This window comes from Xyrauchen texanus, chromosome 25 (assembly GCF_025860055.1).
Source record: "Xyrauchen texanus isolate HMW12.3.18 chromosome 25, RBS_HiC_50CHRs, whole genome shotgun sequence".
NCBI lineage: Eukaryota > Metazoa > Chordata > Actinopteri > Cypriniformes > Catostomidae > Xyrauchen > Xyrauchen texanus.
This window is the reverse complement of record NC_068300.1, coordinates 34,078,534-34,101,297: the sequence shown is the minus strand read 5'-3', so window position 1 is coordinate 34,101,297 and position 22,764 is coordinate 34,078,534. Positions and strand designations below refer to the sequence as shown.

Sequence of the window (22,764 nt, the reverse complement as noted above, 5' to 3'; positions counted from 1 at the left end):
TGTCTGGCTTTCCACACCAACTCGTTTGATGGCTAATTTGCCTTGAATTTGCAAAAATTCAAATGAGGTTTGCATTAGAACAACCTCTTACATAAGCACATTCATCAGTGCAGCTCACCATGTTCAATTTCACCTTACACTGAACAAATTTAAAAAAATAATCCTTTGTTGAAAAGTATTTTTCTTTCCTTTCTTGAAAATATCAGTAGAGCACAATTAGCCTATTCACATAAAAACTGAATATTTTTGTGAATGTTCGTTACAAACAAGTATGGTTGACCACATTGGAAATAAAAATTTGTCCACAGACAAACCAAAGTTTGTTTCTATGTAGAATAGTCAGATCTTTTTCTTTATTGGTTGTTTGGTTTGTCATGAAAGGTGATTTTAAAGGGAAATACTGTAAAACAAAAAAAAATCATATTGTCATTATCAACATACATTGTCAGAATATTTTTTATAGATTTATCAAAACTTTCTTGTGCATTGACTTTCACTTTTAGAAAGTCACTTGGATTGATCCTCCACTAAGCCCTGCCTTAAAAGTGTTACTGACCAATTCTATCTTAGCAACTGCTGCTGTCCACCATGTTCATCTGACAAGTGTTTGCTGTTTTCTAATGTCAGTCTATGGGAGTCATGTGTGTTTGAGTAGATTAAGTGGAATTGTATAGAAATTATCCAGAAATATGGAAAAATGCTGTTGCAGGGTCACTTGTAATAGAGGCACGAGGCACTCCAGATTAAACTTTGTGTCAGTCCTCATTCCAAAATAAAAATGTGTAACTTCAAAGACACATGTATTTGCTCCAAATTAAAGCTAATACCTTCATTAATTTATGTATTGATTTATGTGTTAGTGAAGGTTGATCGTAAACAGAGTTCACAGCATCAGAGTGTGTGTTTCACAGTCTTCACAGTTTTTAGTCATATTACTGTGTAAATAAATGTCAGAGAAAAATGCTCTGTAATGTCACTCTTCATTACAACCCAAGTTAAAACAATATCTATTCGTTTTATGCTAATATTATGTCTAAAACTGTGCCGTTCACACCTACTATACCTATGGGAAGATCTGCAAAGCTTGTCAGAGCAAGCAGCGGTAACCAAGGGGGCAGAGCTTAGCAAAGGATCAATTCATATTGTAAATTTAACAAAATAATAAAACAGTAAAACTCACTGTAGTTTCTCCAGTTTACAATATGGATCCTCCAGTAGATCAGAAAGCAGCTTGACTACTGAGTCTCCTATTTGATTCCATTTCAGATTGAGTTCTCTAAGGTATGAGGAGTTTGACCTCAGAGCTGAAGCCAGACCAGTACAAGCTTCCTCTCCAATAGTGCATTTACTCAGCCTGAAGAGCAAATACAGTAAAAGCAATTATTTTGTCAGAATTTTTTTCTATATAGTGTATAATATGTATATTTGTATGTATATGTCCAGTAAATGTGAGAGATGAAGAGAATGTGTTTCAATTCGTTGTGTGTGTGAGAACTGTAGATGTGTCAGCACTGCATACAGTCAAGCAAGACAAGACAAGTCAGTGGTTCACTTCAAGTAAGTCAAATTGAGTCCTGCTAAGGGTCAAGTCAAGGCTCAGTACAAAGCAGACTCAAGGAGAGAGATTTTATAACTTGTTTATTTTTCCCCCATGAATTATGAATTTTAGTAATTATACATACATATCTAAGAACTACATTAATATCCAAAAGTGGTTGATGTATACCAAATATATACAGTACTGTGCAAATGTTTTAGACATTATACAGGTGAAACTCGAAAAATTAGAATATCGTGCAAAAGTTCATTAATTTCAGTAATTCAACTTAAAAGGTGAAACTAATATATTATATAGACTCATTACAAGCAAAGTAAGATATTTCAAGCCTTTATTTGATATAATTTTTATGATTATGGCTTACAGCTTATGAAAACCCCAAATTCAGAATCTCAGAAAATTAGAATATTACATGAAATCAATAAAAAAAAGGATTTTAAATACAGAAATATCGGCCCTCTGAAAAGTATAATCATGCATATGTACTCAGTACTTGGTTTGGGCCCCTTTTGCATTAATTACTGCCTCAATGCGGCGTGGCATGGATGCTATCAGCCTGTGGCACTGCTGAGGTGTTATGGAAGACCAAGATGCTTCAATAGCGGCCTTCAGCTCTTCTGCATTGTTTGGTCTCATGTCTCTCATCTTTCTCTTGGCAATGCCCCATAGATTCTCTATGGGGTTCAGGTCAGGCGAGTTTGCTGGCCAATCAAGCACAGTAATACCATGGTCATTGAACCAGGTTTTGGTACTTTTGGCAGTGTGGGCAGGTGCCAAGTCCTGCTGGAAAATGAAGTCAGCATCTCCATAAAGCTTGTCTGCTGAAGGAAGCATGAAGTGCTCTAAAATGTCCCGGTAGACGGCTGCGTTGACTCTGGCCTTAATAAAGCACAGTGGACCAACACCAGCCGATGACATGGCTCCCCAAACCAACACAGACTGTGGAAACTTCACACTGGACTTCAAGCATCTTGGATTGTGTGCCTCTCCATTCTTCCTCCAGACTCTTGGTTTCCAAATGAGATGCAAAATTTGCTCTCATCAGAAAAGAGGACTTTGGACCACTGAGCAACAGACCAGCTCTTTTTTTCTTTAGCCCAGGTAAGACGTTTGACATTTGAAGCCCATGTCCAGGACCCGTCTGTGTGTGGTGACTCTTGATGCAGTAACTCCAGCCTCAGTCCACTCCTTGTGAAGCTCCCCCACACATTTGAATGGCCTTTTCCTGACAATCCTCTCCAGGCTACGGTCATCCCTGCTGCTTGTGCACCTTTTTCTCACACTTTTCCCTTCCACTTAACTTTCTATTAATGTGCTTTGATACAGCACTTTGAGAGCATCCAACTTCTTTTGCAATTACCTTTTGAGGCTTTCCCTCCTTGTGGAGGGTGTCAATGATGGTTTTCTGCACAACTGTCAGGTCAGCAGTCTTCCCCATGATTGTGAATTCAACTGAACCAGACTGAGAGACCATTTAAAGGCTCAGGAACCCTTTGCAGGTGTTTAGCTGATTAGAGTGTGACACTTTGAGCCTACAATACTGAACCTTTTCACAATATTCTAATTTTCTGAGATTCTGAATTTGGGGTTTTCATAAGCTCTAAGCCATAATCATCAAAATTATATCAAATAAAGGCTTGAAATATCTTACTTTGCTTGTAATGAGTCTATATAATATATTAGTTTCACCTTTTAAGTTGAATTACTGAAATTAATGAACTTTTGCACGATATTCTAATTTTTCGAGTTTCACCTGTATATACAGTAGTATAGTTTGGATGTCAGCGCTGACGAGTTCTGAAGACGTCCCTACAGGACCTCCTCCTCATTCTCTAACACGCCCCCTGCTGGGTGTGTAGAGCAAGGTAAGTGCTTTGAGTCTTTCTCAACACCCAAGTCTTGGGACGCGCTTCTGACTCCGACACATTATTACCTGCCCCCCCCTCGCAAGGAGCTTGGAAGTCACTATCCAACCCGTCGCGTTGGCTGGCCAGGACCATTCGACTCGCTACGCGATTTAGTTCACCGGGCTCCCTCTTGGCGGTATTCGCTCCACTGCATATGCGGCAGAAATGCCAGCACCTTACGTACATAGCACATGCAGTCAATGCTCAAGTGCCTCGCTCGCTTCAAGCCAGGCACAGCGGTTCCTCTCAAAAAGTTCCAGAGGCTCCTGGGGCATTTGGCATCCTCGGCTCAGGTCGCTGGCTCGGGTTGATGCATATGAGACTGCTTCAGCACTGGCTTCAGACTTGAGGTCCTAGATGGTCATGGTGCCGCGGCACATACCATGTGTTAATCACCCCTTCCTGCCTTCAGACTTTCGAACCTTAGACAGAACTCTGTTTTCTGTGGACAGGAGTCCTCCTACAGTAGGTGTCCAGACATGTGGTGGTCACCACAGACGCCTCTCAACTGGCTCCTCGACGGGGCCCCGGCTGTGTTGGCACATCAACTGCCTCAAGTTGTTGGCTGTACTCCTTGCCCTGAAGAGGTTTCTCCCACTGATTCGGGGCAAGCACGTCTTGATCCGTTAAGACAGCAATGCCACAGTAGCGTACATAAATTGCCAAGGTGGCGTACGCTCCCGTCACATGTCACGAGTCAGCCGCGACTCTGGTCGCTGCTCGCCACTCACATCCCGGGCGACCGCAGCACAACGGTGGATGCGCTATCACGACAGGTCTCGCTCAGCTGAGAGTAGAGGCTCCACCCCCAGGTGGTCCAGCTGATCTGGGACCACTTTGGCAGGGCACAGATAGATCTCTTTGCCTCCCAAGACAACTTCCACTGCAAGCTCTGGTACTCCCTAACAGAGGCCCCTCGCAGCACAGACACGCTGGCACACTGGCCCCAAGGGCTGCGGAAGTACGCATTTCCCCCAGCAAGCGTTCTCTATCTGTGACACTTGCCTGGAATTCGGTCCGGCAGATGCTCACCTCATCCTAAGACCGTGACCGGGCTACGTGCCCAAGTTTCCTATGACCCCCTTTAGGGTTTAGGTCATGAACCTGCAAGCAAAGCTGCCCCGGTACGTGCTTTGCTTATCTATGTGGACAGTACGCATTGCTTTCAATTCGTTGTGTGTGTGAGAACTGTAGATGTGTCAGCACTGCATACAGTCAAGCAAGACAAGACAAGTCAGTGGTTCACTTCAAGTAAGTCAAATTGAGTCCTGCTAAGGGTCAAGTCAAGGCTCAGTACAAAGCAGACTCAAGGAGAGAGATTTTATAACTTGTTTATTTTTCCCCCATGAATTATGAATTTTAGTAATTATACATACATATCTAAGAACTACATTAATATCCAAAAGTGGTTGATGTATACCAAATATATACAGTACTGTGCAAATGTTTTAGACATTATACAGGTGAAACTCGAAAAATTAGAATATCGTGCAAAAGTTCATTAATTTCAGTAATTCAACTTAAAAGGTGAAACTAATATATTATATAGACTCATTACAAGCAAAGTAAGATATTTCAAGCCTTTATTTGATATAATTTTTATGATTATGGCTTACAGCTTATGAAAACCCCAAATTCAGAATCTCAGAAAATTAGAATATTACATGAAATCAATAAAAAAAAAGGATTTTAAATACAGAAATATCGGCCCTCTGAAAAGTATAATCATGCATATGTACTCAGTACTTGGTTTGGGCCCCTTTTGCATTAATTACTGCCTCAATGCGGCGTGGCATGGATGCTATCAGCCTGTGGCACTGCTGAGGTGTTATGGAAGACCAAGATGCTTCAATAGCGGCCTTCAGCTCTTCTGCATTGTTTGGTCTCATGTCTCTCATCTTTCTCTTAGCAATGCCCCATAGATTCTCTATGGGGTTCAGGTCAGGCGAGTTTGCTGGCCAATCAAGCACAGTAATACCATGGTCATTGAACCAGGTTTTGGTACTTTTGGCAGTGTGGGCAGGTGCCAAGTCCTGCTGGAAAATGAAGTCAGCATCTCCATAAAGCTTGTCTGCTGAAGGAAGCATGAAGTGCTCTAAAATGTCCCGGTAGAGCGGCTGCGTTGACTCTGGCCTTAATAAAGCACAGTGGACCAACACCAGCCGATGACATGGCTCCCCAAACCAACACAGACTGTGGAAACTTCACACTGGACTTCAAGCATCTTGGATTGTGTGCCTCTCCATTCTTCCTCCAGACTCTTGGTTTCCAAATGAGATGCAAAATTTGCTCTCATCAGAAAAGAGGACTTTGGACCACTGAGCAACAGACCAGCTCTTTTTTCTTTAGCCCAGGTAAGACGTTTGACATTTGAAGCCCATGTCCAGGACCCGTCTGTGTGTGGTGACTCTTGATGCAGTAACTCCAGCCTCAGTCCACTCCTTGTGAAGCTCCCCACACATTTGAATGGCCTTTTCCTGACAATCCTCTCCAGGCTACGGTCATCCCTGCTGCTTGTGCACCTTTTTCTCACACTTTTCCCTTCCACTTAACTTTCTATTAATGTGCTTTGATACAGCACTTTGAGAGCATCCAACTTCTTTTGCAATTACCTTTTGAGGCTTTCCCTCCTTGTGGAGGGTGTCAATGATGGTTTTCTGCACAACTGTCAGGTCAGCAGTCTTCCCCATGATTGTGAATTCAACTGAACCAGACTGAGAGACCATTTAAAGGCTCAGGAACCCTTTGCAGGTGTTTAGCTGATTAGAGTGTGACACTTTGAGCCTACAATACTGAACCTTTTCACAATATTCTAATTTTCTGAGATTCTGAATTTGGGGTTTTCATAAGCTCTAAGCCATAATCATCAAAATTATATCAAATAAAGGCTTGAAATATCTTACTTTGCTTGTAATGAGTCTATATAATATATTAGTTTCACCTTTTAAGTTGAATTACTGAAATTAATGAACTTTTGCACGATATTCTAATTTTTCGAGTTTCACCTGTATATACAGTAGTATAGTTTGGATGTCAGCTGACGAGTTCTGAAGACGTCCCTACAGGACCTCCTCCTCATTCTCTAACACGCCCCTGCTGGGTGTGTAGAGCAAGGTAAGTGCTTTGAGTCTTTCTCAACACCCAAGTCTTGGGACGCCTTCTGACTCCGACACATTATTACCTGCCCCCCCCTCGCAAGGAGCTTGGAAGTCACTATCCAACCCGTCGCGTTGGCTGGCCAGGACCATTCGACTCGCTACGCGATTTAGTTCACCGGGCTCCCTCTTGGCGGTATTCGCTCCACTGCATATGCGGCAGAAATGCCAGCACCTTACGTACATAGCACATGCAGTCAATGCTCAAGTGCCTCGCTCGCTTCAAGCCAGGCACAGCGGTTCCTCTCAAAAAGTTCCAGAGGCTCCTGGGGCATTTGGCATCCTCGGCTGCGGTCGCGCGGCTCGGGTTGATGCATATGAGACTGCTTCAGCACTGGCTTCAGACTTGAGGTCCTAGATGGTCATGGTGCCGCGGCACATACCATGTGTTAATCACCCCTTCCTGCCTTCAGACTTTCGAACCTTAGACAGAACTCTGTTTTCTGTGGACAGGAGTCCTCCTACAGTAGGTGTCCAGACATGTGGTGGTCACCACAGACGCCTCTCAACTGGCTCCTCGACGGGGCCCCGGCTGTGTTGGCACATCAACTGCCTCAAGTTGTTGGCTGTACTCCTTGCCCTGAAGAGGTTTCTCCCACTGATTCGGGGCAAGCACGTCTTGATCCGTTAAGACAGCAATGCCACAGTAGCGTACATAAATTGCCAAGGTGGCGTACGCTCCGTCACATGTCACGAGTCAGCCGCGACTCTGGTCGCTGCTCGCCACTCACATCCCGGGCGACCGCAGCACAACGGTGGATGCGCTATCACGACAGGTCTCGCTCAGCTGAGAGTAGAGGCTCCACCCCCAGGTGGTCCAGCTGATCTGGGACCACTTTGGCAGGGCACAGATAGATCTCTTTGCCTCCCAAGACAACTTCCACTGCAAGCTCTGGTACTCCCTAACAGAGGCCCCTCGCAGCACAGACACGCTGGCACACTGGCCCCAAGGGCTGCGGAAGTACGCATTTCCCCCAGCAAGCGTTCTCTATCTGTGACACTTGCCTGGAATTCGGTCCGGCAGATGCTCACCTCATCCTAAGACCGTGACCGGGCTACGTGCCCAAGTTTCCTATGACCCCCTTTAGGGTTTAGGTCATGAACCTGCAAGCAAAGCTGCCCCGGTACGTGCTTTGCTTATCTATGTGGACAGTACGCATGGCTAGATGCTCTGAGCAGCTCTTTGTCTGCTTTGGCAGACGGCGGAAAGGGAACACGGTCTCCAAACAGAGGTTAGCTCATTGGGTCGTTGATGCTATCTCCAGGCCGTGACCGCCCCCTTGCGGGTTCGAGCACAAACTTCACCAAGTTGATCCAGTGCGCCTTCTCTCCCAGGTTAGCCATTAAGGTCTCATTTCATGGATGTTCTTCCTCCCTTGCCCTCTGGCTGGAAAATTCAGCAGAGGAATTTGCAGCCAGACCCACCACGAGTTGAGTGCTCCATGTTGGGCTTGGGTTCCACAGGCATAGTCCCCACTTCAGGCAACTCTCTGTGATTTATTTTCCATGGTACGGTCCCCCCCACTGGCAGGACCCGCGTCTCCTTTGGGCAGTCCCTGTTGTCCCCCGGTCGCCATGTCTGTAGCAACTACTCCCTTGTCAGGCAGGATCTACCACTGCACCATGTCCATGTGTGGCTTGACAACCCCCGTGTGTATTGGCCCCAAGTTACCTACTCCCAGTCTGGGCAGGTTGTGGTCTCTGCTGGGTCTTTTCCCCCTGAAAAAATAGGAACGGAAAAGGACGCCTTCCCCTACGCATCTATAGTGTTAAGATGAGGAGAAACATAGAGAAAGAAAAGGCCACGGCTGGCCGGCTGGCTCCCATACAAGTCATGTTGCATGTTCCCGTACAGGTACTGGAACCTAAGAGCAGTACGACACCTTTTATTGGGGGCACTGAGTTTACGTGCAGCCGACCCAGCTGCTTCTAGCATGCAGCAGCTTGCTTGCACCTGGCTCGGCAGTCATGTAACACAGAAGCAGAAGAGACCCCTTGTGTCACTACAATCGACACAATGTCTCGTTCCTTCCATCTGGAAATGGAGGTTACAACAGTAACCATGACGTTTTTCTTGGTTGTTGGCAGATAGATGTTCCAAGCTTCTTGAAGAATTCACCACAGTTCTCCTATCTATTTTAGTCTCAATTGCTTCTGTCTCCTCATGTAATCCCAGCCTGACACAATGTTCAGTGGGGAGCTCTGTGGGAGCCATGACATCTTTTGCAGGGCTCCATGTTCTTCTATTCTATTCTGTTTTGAAAAGGAATGTTTGGGAGTCTAAAATGTTCATTTCTTATTGACACACTAAAGCTAAAGATATAAACAACAATCATTTTGTGAAAAATTTTATAGGCGTAACACCCTGTCCAAACCAGATGCGAGTGGTACATCGCATCAAAGCAGTATAACCTGTTATAATAAATAATGCTGCCTACAATGGAAACGTCCAGTGCAGCACCTTGCACAGACAGAAAACGGTATTCCGTACCATTTTGCGTTGCATGCGCTGTTACTACTATTGCCAGCAACACTAATAACTGATTTCAAAAGTTCATGGTGATGCTTCCAGTTTAGATTGCCTCAAGCTGTTGCTTCGCATCACGGTAATGGTCGTGCCTGTGTAGACAGGGTGTAAGAATGTTGCACAGTACTGATTTTATTTAATTTTTTACAAAATACTTGCTGGTTTCAGGTTTACAACAGTTCAGTCTATAAAAGCAAAAACCTAGGCATCATATTCATATACGTTTTGCATTAATTATTTATTTACTACTGATAATTAACTTATAAATTCACATAGAAACAAAACCTTTTCAGAGCGCTCATGTTAATAACCCGACTGGAAAATACTGGATGTCCCTCAACCCCTGCAAAAAAAAAACCTTAACAGATCTGCACAAATTTAAAAGTGTCTTTTTTATTGTTATTCAAAACAGTATATTAAGAGGAAAGGTTTCCATCCTTGACTCCAGTGCACCGATTAGTTCATAAACAAATTAATTATCAAACCACCTTTGGTTGTGTTAAATGACTGATTTATTGTCCCATAACAATAATAATAACTTGTATTGTATACATACATTGCATTTTCTCTGTCAATGTTTTAAACCTGCTTTTGAAGTGTCTGTCTCAATAAATAGCCTTGTCAAGTTGCACAACAAACTCCACACAGAGTCAGTGATTGTTTTTATTTAACCTCTAGAGAGTGTCGTTATATTGTAAAACCAAGGAGTTCAGACTGTAGAACCCTCCAGCACGTGCAACAGAGAAATAAAACCAAAAATAACTATCGGAAACTATCTTTAATTCTGATATATCGGCTGACCTCTAATTGCAATTAAAATTTTTCTTTGCAAAATTGCTTCACCCGCAGGTGCTGTTATAATGCTTGTAATGACATTCAGGGCAAAGTGGAAAGACTGTAAGATGAGTACATTTTCAACTAAATTCAAATAGCAAGGTTGGGAAGCAAATGAAATCACCAGATCAGAGGTTTTGTCTCTAGACAAAATGGTTTAAAAGTTGCAACCAAGAACATACAGTATGTTTACTTTTAGGTGGTTTGTGGTGCTAAAGAGTTTGAGAGACCGACCTCCAGTAATATTGACATGCTCCCCAATCTGTGTGCCAAACGTTTTCCCTTTCAGTTTTATTGGCTGCTATAGACTTCCATTCAGAAGAAATTAAGAACACATCAGTGTTTGGCCCCTGCTATTCAGTAATATTATACAATATAAACCAATAACACTCGCAGTAGTTTCTCCAGTTTACAGTGTGGATCCAACAGTAGATCAGAAATCAGCTTAATTCCTGAGTCACCTGGTTTATTCCTGTTCAGATTGAGTTCCCTTATGTGTGAGGGGTTTGATCTCAAAGCTAAAGCAAGAGAAGCACAACCTTCCTCTCCAATACAGCAGTCAGACAAACTGCAGAGAAAAGAAAAAAACGCATCCTTATTGTCAGGGGTTAGGGAAACAAACCATATTGCAGACAGTGGTTAGTTAGATAGTTAATAAAAAAAAAAACTGACTTTACAGCAGAGTGCAAGGGAACACAACATGTCAAAAGGAGGACACAGAGGAATCCTAGGGAGAATTAAACGGCACAGCACAGAGCACATGAGTGAAATATAAAGGAAGGAAATGAGGAGAGTACCGAAGAGAGCAGGTTGGAAAAATGAACGAGGCAAATGAGGGGGCAGGGTCAAGACAAGAGACAGAGCACATGGTGACATGACACAAACAGAAACGGTGTGCTTGATCACAAAAAAAAAAACAAGAACCAGACAAACAGGTGACAAGATCGAGGAGAATGGTGTTAAACTAAAATGGAGACAGAAGGAAAAGTCCAAGAGGGGGATGACGGTACAGTCCAGGGCAAGGCACTGGCAGAACAGTCCAGGGCAGGGCCAGATTGACAGACCATGGGGGTCTTATATACATTATTATTGATGAAATAAATAATAATAAAAAAAATCTGTCAACAAATGTTTTTGTCAGTAATTTCTTTGACAAGATTAACACACAGTAAAGGGATAAGTGATTGGACGATTGAGTAATATTCATCAGGAAAGAACGACCTGGTTGGTCAAAGAAAATGTAACCAAACCGCTAAACCTAACTAAAACAAATCAGGCAGAACTTTACTTATTAATATGAATGTGTCTACCCTTGCCGTCCTACGGTCAGAAATATGCCACTGGTTATATTTCCTAAAGATATGTGTTTTGTAAATCATGTTGAAACCAACTAGTCGACTTTAGACTGACAGGGTTTACTAAATTAGTCATCCTCAGTTTTTCTGAGCAACCACTGGGTTGCACCATGATGATTCTGTTGGCCTGTTTTCTGTTCTTCTGTTCTCAGTAAGATCAATAAAAACCAAAAAAATCTAACAAAAAGAGTCATACAGATGGAGAACAACAGCCACTTATGTGTTATTTGGAGTAAAAAAAAATTCTAGCTCAACTTGTGCAGTTGCTAGGTGTCATAACAACTCAAAATAGTTAATAATATCATCTTATACCATGGGTCTGTTGAATACTTGGTTGACGGACATTCCAAGGTGTGCAATTATGTTTTAGTAAATGCACAGCTATGAAGTAGTTCCAGGTCTTGACAACATAATATTTCCATATCACTACTACAAATGATTTCAGTTATTTCAAAGAGCCATACAGGCTACCACAACAAAATATCCAATGAAAACAAAGACATTGGTTATGTACATTGGATAAGAATGACAAACAATGTATATAATATCCTACATATATTCCAATTTCTTGGGCTCCTCTTTCTCTCTCTCATTCACATCTCACCCACATACACACACACTATACATTCTACCACAGCAAAATAACCTTATAAACAAAGACAATGATTAAAGTAAATCGGTAAAGAACATCAAACAAAATCTACAATATACTACATTTATTTCAATTTTGTTTGAAAGCACCCTCGTCTCACCCACACTTACTCACACTCACACACACACACACACACACACACACACACACACACACACACACACACACACACACACACACACACACACACACACACACACACACACACACACACACACACACACACACACACTACCTTGTTACTCCAAGTAACCCGTGGGACGGCAACTGTCATGAGTATGCCACAAGTAAATGTCCCTCATGGTGAGCCAGGACGGGAACACTCAGACTATATACACTCACCTAAAGGATTATTAGGAACACCTGTTCAATTTCTCATTAATGCAATTATCTAATCAACCAATCACATGGCAGTTGCTTCAATGCATTTAGGGGTGTGGTCCTGGTCAAGACAATCTCCTGAACTCCAAACTGAATGTCAGAATGGGAAAGAAAGGTGATTTAAGCAATTTTGAGCGTGGCATGGTTGTTGGTGCCAGACGGGACAGTCTGAGTATTTCACAATCTGCTCATTTACTGGGATTTTCACGCACAACCATTTCTAGGGTTTACAAAGAATGGTGTGAAAAGGGAAAAACATCCAGTATGCAGCAGTCCTGTGGGTGAAAATGCCTTGTTGATGCTAGAGGTCAGAGGAGAATGGGCTGACTGATTCAAGCTGATAGAAGAGCAACTTTGACTGAAATAACCACTCGTTACAACCGAGGTATGCAGCAAAGCATTTGTGAAGCCACAACACGCACATCCTTGAGGCGGATGGGCTACAACAGCAGAAGACCCCACCGGGTACCACTCATCTCCACTACAAATAGGAAAAAGAGGCTACAATTTGCAAGAGCTCACCAAAATTGGACAGTTTAAGACTGGAAAAATGTTGCCTGGTCTGATGAGTCTCAATTTCTGTTGAGACATTCAGATGGTAGAGTCAGAATTTGGTGTAAACAGAATGAGAACATGGATCCATCATGCCTTGTTACCACTGCGCAGGCTGGTGGTGGTGGTGTAATGGTGTGGGGGATGTTTTCTTGGCACACTTTAGGCCCCTTAGTGCCAATTGGGCATCGTTTTAATGCCACGGCCTACCTGAGCATTGTTTCTGACCATGTCCAGCCCTTTATGGCCACCATGTACCCATCCTCTGATGGCTACTTCCAGCAGGATAATGCACCATGTCACAAAGCTTGAATCATTTCAAACTGGTTTCTTGAACATGACAATGAGTTCACTGTACTAAAATGGCCCCCACAGTCACCAGATCTCAACCCAATAGAGCATCTTTGGGATGTGGTGGAACGGGAGCTTCGTGCCCTGGATGTGCATCCCACAAATCTCCATCAACTGCAAGATGCTATCCTATCAATATGGGCCAACATTTCTAAAGAATGCTTTCAGCACCTTGTTGAATCAATGCCATGTAGAATTAAGGCAGTTCTGAAGGTGAAAGGGGGTCAAACATAGTATTAGTATGGTGTTCCTAATAATCCTTTAGGTGAGTGTATATGAACTATTGTCATATAGTATGAATTAACCCCTTCAAAAATTGTAATGAAAGTGCTTGTGACTTTTGGGAAATACAACCATCTAAATGCAGGCAGTTGTGTAAAAAGAGGGGCATAAGTATATGTTTGGCTAATTAAATAGCAAGTGCTCTAAACAGAGATGAATCGCTATGAACCAGACATTATGTCTAGGTTGCAAAACCTTGCAAATGTGTTTTGAGAAGACCATCCTGCTGCAAAACATATGTCTTGTTTGGACACACCATTTGTCCATGCCCACGAAGATGCCACGCCTCTAGTTGAGTGTACTTTAACATCAATTGGGCAACTCTGGCAACTCGTAAGTCAGAGCATGAATGATCCAGTGAGAAAGTCTTTGCTTGGAGATGGACATTCCTTTCGTGCTTCCTCCGTAGCACACAACTGGCCTTTTCTGGGTTTACAGTGGATTTTGCAAGACCTGAACTAAATTCCAGACATGAATTGTCAACTGATAGTGCTTATAAATCACCGACCAGATTTACTGAGGTCAAATCCAGCAGTAATGCGGCCTTAAGAGAAAGCACACGCAATTAAACATAGTCCAAAGCCTCGAAGGGAGGCCCCCGCGAGGTCCCAAGTCGGGACTGTAGCCGGGCGAGGGGGATTTAGCCGCCCTGCTTCCTTGAGGAATTTTATGATTAAATCATTTTTGGATATAGAGGTGCTGGCTTCTGGTACATGATACGCAGATAAAGTCATCACATAAACTTTTTGAGAATTGACCCAATTGCTCTTAAAGAAATTTCAGGTATGGGGCATTTTGCTGGGTCTTTTCCATGTGAAAAGCACCAATTAGTGAACACATTCAGAGAGCTTTGACAGAATATTGTGTATCTCGGCTTGTAACACCTGCGTGTCTTCGAATGGAACTGTGGAAGACAGAACACAGTTGAAAAGGGGTGACCAATGTTCAAATTGGATCATATAATCATTTTCGATAATTTTTACCACCCAGTCGGAAATGCTTGTCAAGGCTTGCCACATGTCCACGTAATGGGACAGAGGGCAATTTGGTTTGTTTATTGTTTGATATAATGCACCGCTCATTATTGGGAAGCGGTTGTGCATAATGTGTGGGCTTTGAAGGGGAAAAGCGTGAGCAACTCGTGCATGTGCAACTAGCACTGTACTCTTTTGTGCATTATTTATTGCCTACAATTGAATGTGAGACACAAAAATAAAATACATGAACAAAATTTTTAACAAGAATATTCCTTTCCCGACAAACAGCAGTGGGGAAGAGGGGAACAGTATTGTGTCTCCAATCGAGCCTTCATCAAGAATGGCAAACTCTACATTCCGCTTCATAAGGCTGTTCCCGCCAGGAGCGCTTTTGGGGGGGGGGGGTCCCCTTGGTGCAGGGCTTGCGCCAAGGCGGCATCATTTGGTGGTGCTGAGGCAGCAGGCTTGGAGTTTTAGCCGGCCGCTGGCCTGAGACAGAGTGGGAGCGAACCGGTTGTGATTAAGTACTGCTTCGTTTTGGCATAAAATGTCTTATAGCCTGAGAGTCGCGATGTAGCGCTCCGAAAATCCATCCACAGAGCTGCTGAAAAGGCCGGCTGGAGACACCGGAGCATCAAATACAGCTTTTTTCCACATCATGCATATCTGTGAGGGTCAGCCAGATGTGACGATCCAAAACCACCAGGTTGCTCATTGACTTGCCAATGGCCTGTTCAGTGGCTTTGTGACCTGTTCAAAGTCCTTGCTCATCCATTTGCTTGAGGTGCATAGCTTGGAAAACTTGGAGCACCGCACCAGTTCGGCCCTTTGTTGAGTATGCTTTTCCAGCCAGAGCAGACATCTGTCGACGTGGATGAACAGGTGTGATTTCCAAGCCCTGCTACTCATTGGGCAGAGAGGTGCCGCTACCACCTCTTCCATAGGGGCAAGTTGGGTATAACATTTGTCTTCACTGTGGTCCACTTGAGTATGAACCTCCGGGAAGAACGATACAGACCTGCAGAACGCGGTCGCTTGATGGTGTCCGGACTGCAGGAACCATTCATCAAGGCAAGATTTTTTAGGTTCCTCTGGAGGAGAGCACTCGAGACTGACCTCTTCAACCAGCATTGCAAGGACTCCAAGCATCTCCGTGTCAGTGGCGGGTGCATGCTCCTCACCCTCAGTGGGGGAAGGGGCTGCAAAGTCTTCCATTGACCACTCGCCAGATGCAGAGAGAGACATAATATCATCATCCCCAGCATCAGAACCGCCGTGCTCCTGCAGATATAAACTAGGTTCGGGAGTAAGCGTATATAAACAGCCGCTTACCTCTACATGGCGTCGAGTCTTCCGGCATTTGGCCCCACCCATTGCCCACGAACAGACCCATGCAAGTGACTTGGATCATCAGATACAATGTCACTGCAAAGCATTCACTAGAACAGCTCTTCCATACAAACAATCTCGTTATTCATCAGAAGCTGCCAGAGCAGCTCATTTGTTTTTTGTAATATTGACTGGTGCCAAGTTGTGTTATATTCTTACTCTGTCTTTCTTTCTATACTCCATTCACCGAAGCTGTTTATAGCGTGAAGTTGCTTCCACAAACTTGCTGCTTTGAGAGATTCCATGTCCGAACGCAGTGTGAGCCATTCACGTTCATTTGTATAGTGGGCTCCTTCGTTCGTGGCTCAGGGCGACACCCCCATCGAACATACTGAGCGCCCTTCCCGTTCGGCTGCAGCTGGGCTTGCCTGCTCGAGCGGCTGCCAAGTCTTCTCCAGGGGCTTGCACTGTTCACCACAAGAGTCCACCCATCAAACAACCTGGAGGGAGACTTAAGGTCAATCTGTGTGGTTAGGATTCATGCCTCCATCCGGGGTGACCCTGCCCTACTGCGGGGGTTTTCCACCAGTTAGGCCCATAGTGTCAGCTTAGTGACGCAATGTCAAGTGTACTGAATCGTAAGGGAACACCCTCGCACTCCCCTCCCCCTCTCTTTAGCTCTCACACATGTGGACACATACATCATATGCATTATGCACACACTTGTGATCAAAAAACAGAGCCATCACTTCAGCACACACCTGCATCTCAGTGGGGTTGAAAACTGTTGTTAAGGTTTACATCAGAGAAGCTATATACAAAAATGGTGACAGCTGAGAAGTACTTAAACTTACATTGTGGAGATTTTGAAGAGATTACTAATGACGAGATCTGCAACAAAAGAAGTAATCCCAGAATAGGTCTCTCTCAGTTTCTGAGTTTCTCTCCTTGATCACTCAAATGCACGCACACACACTACCTTATTACTCCAGTAAGTGCTCCAGTAAAGCAGCGCAACCCTCACAATCCTCCGTTGTTAGTTCTAAAGTGACGTCTTCAAACTTGTATTAAAGGCTTCAGCTGTATCAAAGCAAGAAATCTGTGGCGGAAGAAAGTAGTTATAATCTCAAGAGCGTTTTAGGGAAGAAAACCAGAAAATGCCTTGAGATAAAACCCTTAATGTTGTCTTAAGGTTTGGTAACCATGGTATAAGCGGAATAATTAACTCGGCCCTGTTGAATTGCACACCCGTGGTGTAACCACGTCCAGTCTGCGGTATCGCAGATTAGTGCAACCTCTAGCAGGCACTGTTGCACTCTATTGTGTGAATTATTTCCACCTGCTTCTTGTTTCAATGCATGTATTATTAAGTGCCCTTTGAATGTTTCCTTGATGCCTTCTGGTTGTTGGAATGTTGTTAATCTGTTATTTGGAATGTTAAAATTTCAGGTTTGCTTTAACCTGACCTCGCCCTGTGCTCAAGAACTGCTTGAGAGTTTAACTTTTATCCTCTGGATAACTCACTACCAGACAGTCATCACCTGCTTCAGTGATATCTGTCTGGTAGAAGGGATATTTTGTGTGTGGTACTCAAAAAATGTGTCCTCTACATATCCTTTACCTTTAAACCATATGATTTACACAAACCAACTTACATTATAAATGTCTCCTTTAAAGGAAAGTGAAGAAAATAATTACTTACTTCAACATCTCAAGTTTGCAGTGTGGATTCTTCAATCCATCTGAGAGCAGCTTCACTCCTGAATCCTGCAGGTTATTGAAGCTCAGATTCAGCTCTTTCAGGTTTGAGGAGTTTGAGTTGAGAGCTGAAGCCAGTGTTGAACAGCTTTTCTCTGTGAGATTACAGCCACTCAGACTAGAAGAAAGGTTAACATAACATGGTGATAATGTAAAATATAAGTCAACAGTATAGTATTATTTGTTAGCTTACTCACAACTGTGAAACTTAAATCATGAAAAAGGTACACAAACAGATTCTCCAAAACAGACAATTTTTCATAATTAAAAACTGTATACAAGAATAATAGCCTTTAAAGCCTGACATATAAAATCATTGTCAGACAATTATAATTCATTAAAATTGCAATGTTTATTGATCCTATAGGCAAAATCAAATAAATAAAATGATATGTGATTTTTATAGTCTCATATTTGATACATCAGGCTTTAAAGGTCATTACTGTTTTGAGACCAAGCAATTGATTTTTGTATAGGACATTGTTATTTAAGATTATCTTAGTCCATACATGCTACAGTAGTAAATCGTGGTCACTAGTGTACACCAGTCACACAACTTAATTTCAAATAACAAAGTAAAGTCTGAAATATAAGATATAATATAATGATCTACAACGTGAAGTTTTAATGAACTCAAATCTGTATATTCTATACAAGTTTCTTTTAACAGAAATACATTAACAATAAATTAAACAATTGACAAATTTATACTAAACATAGCATGAATCTATAAAAAATGCACTGAACTGAAAAGATATTAAGAGGAAAATACCAATACTTGCATTTATTGTGTATTTATTTAAAGTTGCAATATGTAAGATTCAGAAACCCTTGTTATTAATGACACCTGTGGCCGTTAAGTGAACTGCAGCCAGCTACATGTTGCTCGTGCTCCTGCACACACTCCATAGGGACGCGAGTGAGAGAGCATCGACCAAAACAGTGACGTAATGTACAAAGAGGCTGAAGGTAATTCACTGGCATCATGATGACTGATGAGATAGCAATTCAAATTACACAGTTATGATTGTTTTACTTCAAACTTTGAGATGAATATTATATTTGACTCTCCAGTGCTGGAACTGGACTAAAACAAAGTGTGGATATAGGTCTGACTATGCGAGACTGAAGTTTGAAGTAATCACTTTTCTTTGCATGATACATTGACCCATGTCAGCGTTACCCATGTTACCCATGTTAGCTAGCCAGCTTTATCAATAGCTGTTAGCTAAATTTGGTGGATGATGACAGTAGCTGTTTATAAAATATGCTGTACATTATAAATATGCAGAAAATTCAGTATTGATGTGATTTCATCACAACAGTCATTTTTATGTTGATGCGCTATTGTTTTATAATAATAGATTTTATATATGTTCTTTATAACCAAGTTACGTTACACTAATGAATGGGTCTTTTTGCATGATCTTGAACATCATATAGCATTCATTTAATTTGTTATTGTAGTTTAGCTAAAATTACGCAGAACCCGCTCCCTTCTCATGAATATGTGACTACAGACTTTAATATGCAACCTAGGAAGTCCGGGAAGAGCTGATTTTTTTAAGATGCCTTAAAAGCCATTCACACATTGCCAAAAAATTGCGAATATTACATGAAAATTGTTACATATTGCACCTTTAAATTATATTAAAACCATAGGCTTCATGTACACGCTTCGGTAACTGTTTCATGTTTTCATGTTTTCTTATACAGTAAGGAATTTTTATCCGATGTTGATGTTTTCAAGTTTGCATTAGAAATAGTTGGTCAGTCAAAAATAAAACTTTCTACTAATAAAGCTTTGATTGAAGAAAGAAAACGTGTCTTGTATTTTTGGAGTTTCAAGTGTTTCAAGAGTTCAAGAGTTTACCACATACAGTTTATTATAGTTATTGTTAATGATTAATACATTTTCATAAGTGAACGTTAACGATTTTCGATTAAGAACATTTTTTAAAATTTGCAACCCTATACTATAGGCTTTAAATTTATTGATAATACTTCTAAAATTTTTTACTTAATTCAACAACGAATACAGTATTTAACAATGTAAAACACTCACTCTGCTTTTTTAGATGCTTTGACCACTGATAGCAGCTTCAGAAGACATTCATCTGATGGTTCGTATTCACTTAGCTTAAAGTCATCCAGCTGCTCTTCTGTGTTCAGCAACACAAACACCAAAGCTGACCACTGAGCAGGAGTGAGTTTGACTCCAGAGAGACGACTACAACCTGTTTTGCTCATGTATGTTTGGACTTCCTGCACTAGAGAATGATCATTCAGTTCATTTTGACAGTGGAACAGATTGATGGATTTCTCTGGAGAGGTATTCTCCTTGATCTTTTTCTTAATGTACTCAACTATTTCCTGTTCATTGTCAGAGCTGCTTCCTGTCAGTTTCAGGAGGTCTTTTAAGATTTTCTGATTGGATTGCAGTGAGAGACCAAGAAGGAATCTGAGGAAAAGGTCAAGGTGTCCGTTCTCACTCTGTAAGGCTTTGTCCACTTCACTCTTCAGCAAATGAATCATAGTTGGCCTGAACTCACTGAGTAATCCTTTTGTTTGTTGAGAAAATAAAATAAACATGTACAGAGCAGCAAGAAACTCTTGAACGCTCAGATGCACAAAGCTGAACACCTTGCCCAGGTACAGTCCAAACTCCTCTCTGAAGATTTGGGTACAAACTCCGGAGTACACTGATGCTTCTGTGACATCAATGCCACACTCTCTCAGGTCCTCCTCATAGAAGATCAGGTTCCCCTTTTCTAGCTGTTGAAATGCCAGCTTTCCCAATGACATTATTATCTTACTAGCCTGTTGAATATCTAACTCACATTTCCCATCATATTTCTGGGTCTTCAGTTTCATCTGAAAGATCAGGAAGTGCATGAACATTTGAGTGAGAGTCTTGGGGATCTCTGCACTCTTTTTTTCACTCAACATTTTCCCTAGAACAGTGGCTGAAATCCAACAGAATACTGGAATGTGACACATGATGTACAGGCTCCTTGAAAGTTTTAAATAAGTGATGATTTTGTTGGCCAGACTCTGATCACTGATTCTTTTTCTGAAATACTCATCCTTCTGAGGGTCATTGAAGCCTCGTACCTCTGTGACCCGGTCAACATACTCAGGAGGGATCTGATTGGCTGCCGCTGGTCGAGAGGTTATCCAGAGACAAGTAGAAGGAAGCAGATTTCCCTTGATGAGGTTGGTCAGTAGAACATCCACTGATGCTGATTCTGTTACATCAGACAAAATATCATTGTTCTGGAAATCTAGAGGAAGCCGACACTCATCCAGACCATCAAAGATAAACACAACTTTGTATTCATTAAAGTCTGTTGATCTCAGTTCTTTTGTATCTGTGAAACACTGATGAAGAAGATCCATCAGACTGAATTTTTTCTCCTTCATCAAATTTAGCTCTCTGAAAGGAAGTGGAAATATGATGTGTACATCCTGATTTGCTTGTCCTTCCGCCCAGTCCAGAATTAACTTCTGCACAGAGACTGTTTTTCCAATTCCAGCAACTCCTTTAGTCATCACAATTCTGATGGGTTTGTCTTGTCCAGGTAAGGCTTTAAAGATGTCACTGCATCTGATTGGGATTTCCTGTGTCTCTGTTCTCCTGGATGCTGCCTCAATCTGTCTCACCTCATGTTCATTATTAACCTCTCCACTCTCTCCCTCTGTGATGTACAGCTCTGTGTAGATCTCATTCAGAAGTGTTGTGTTCCCTTCATTTGAAATTCCTTCATTAATTACACGAAATTTCCTCTTTAGTATGGATTTGTGTTTTTTCAGATACAAAGGGACAAGTTCTGATGAACAAAGTAAAATAAATGAGGACCAAAATCTCACTTATGTCATACATAGCAATTCAATTGATCAACATAAATAAATGTATGGGAAAGTAAATGAAGTGTACACAATACATTAGAAATAGACAATATAGAAATATAGACCATCTGGGTATTATGCTGCACAGACACAGCATGTATAACTTTATGACACAAATGTAAGTAGTAAATAATAGAGAATAAAAATCTCACACATAACACCATTACTACTATTAATTATTATTGTAAGGGACAATATTATGTTCCACTGTATTTCCAGAGTTTAGACATGCACTTTGACAGCACCTGCTGGTTGAATCCCCAAACTATAAATGCACTGAGTGATAATATAATTACATTCAATTGTTAGACTGAATAAAACCAGTAACTTGTGAGATAAACACTAGCTTCTGAATCGATTTGACCAATTCACAAAAAGACACAATTCATTAAATTGCATTTACATTTATTTTTATGCATTTAGGGAAATGTTTTTTATCCAAAGTGACTTAAAGTGCATTCAAAGGTATGGGGGACCAGCACCCAAAACTCAACATGAGCTGGTGACAGGCAAAGCTGGTCTTTTCAGCAGGAGACTTAAAGATCTTACTAGTCTGTAGAGTTTTAGCTAGGTGTGGCTGCTTCATCTTCCTGAGGACATGCAGTGTGATCTTCAGAAGCCCCTCTCTGACACTGCTCTGACATTCATCATCCACCTCCTCTCTCTCAGAGCATGCTGGGGAATCTGGACTCAATAGTTTCTTAAAACTCCTCAGCTCATTCTTTATCAAAGTGATGATTTTATGCTCAAGATCCTGAAATCAGTGTTCAATCACAATAAACATTTCAAACAATGAACCTTCATTCAGTAACAAAAGGCTGAACTAAACGTTCAGCTTGGAATAGTCAAGACTACATTTATTTGTGCTTAAGTACATTGAAACAACAAGCAGCATCTGGAAATCACACATGCTACTATCAATGAATCAAGATAAAAATCATGTAACAAACACAGACAGCAGCATGTACAGATAATGAAGGCATGGGAGGGGGTTAAACTGTTATAAGCATGTTCATCTTAGTTCAGCAGAGTGCATATGAACTCACTTCCACTTTACCAGGGTATTTAACTACTCTTTAAGATGTTCAAGTCACATGGACTGCTTTTATGATAAAGCTTATTTCCTTCAAACTTCCATAACAGGGCTGTGGAACAGACAGAACAGGACACAATTAGTTTATTTTACAGTATATACAACTAATTGGGGCTGCACAATTAATTGACCACAGTTTGATCA

General features: G+C 41.8%; 1 protein-coding gene across 1 annotated transcript in view; it reads right to left on the bottom strand.

Moving 5' to 3' along the window:
• Positions 1-365: 365 nt before the first annotated feature.
• Positions 366-22,764, bottom strand: part of LOC127618436 (NLR family CARD domain-containing protein 3-like) — a 36,688-nt gene continuing 14,289 nt past the window's right edge. The window contains exons 6-11 of the mRNA XM_052090868.1: positions 22,077-22,281; positions 19,684-21,448; positions 17,563-17,736; positions 10,376-10,549; positions 1,181-1,354; positions 366-400 (exon numbers count right to left, since the gene is read on the bottom strand). Coding sequence (XP_051946828.1) covers positions 388-400; positions 1,181-1,354; positions 10,376-10,549; positions 17,563-17,736; positions 19,684-21,448; positions 22,077-22,281 — 2,505 coding nt within the window. The 3' untranslated portion in view covers positions 366-387. The remainder of the gene's footprint in view (positions 401-1,180; positions 1,355-10,375; positions 10,550-17,562; positions 17,737-19,683; positions 21,449-22,076; positions 22,282-22,764) is intronic.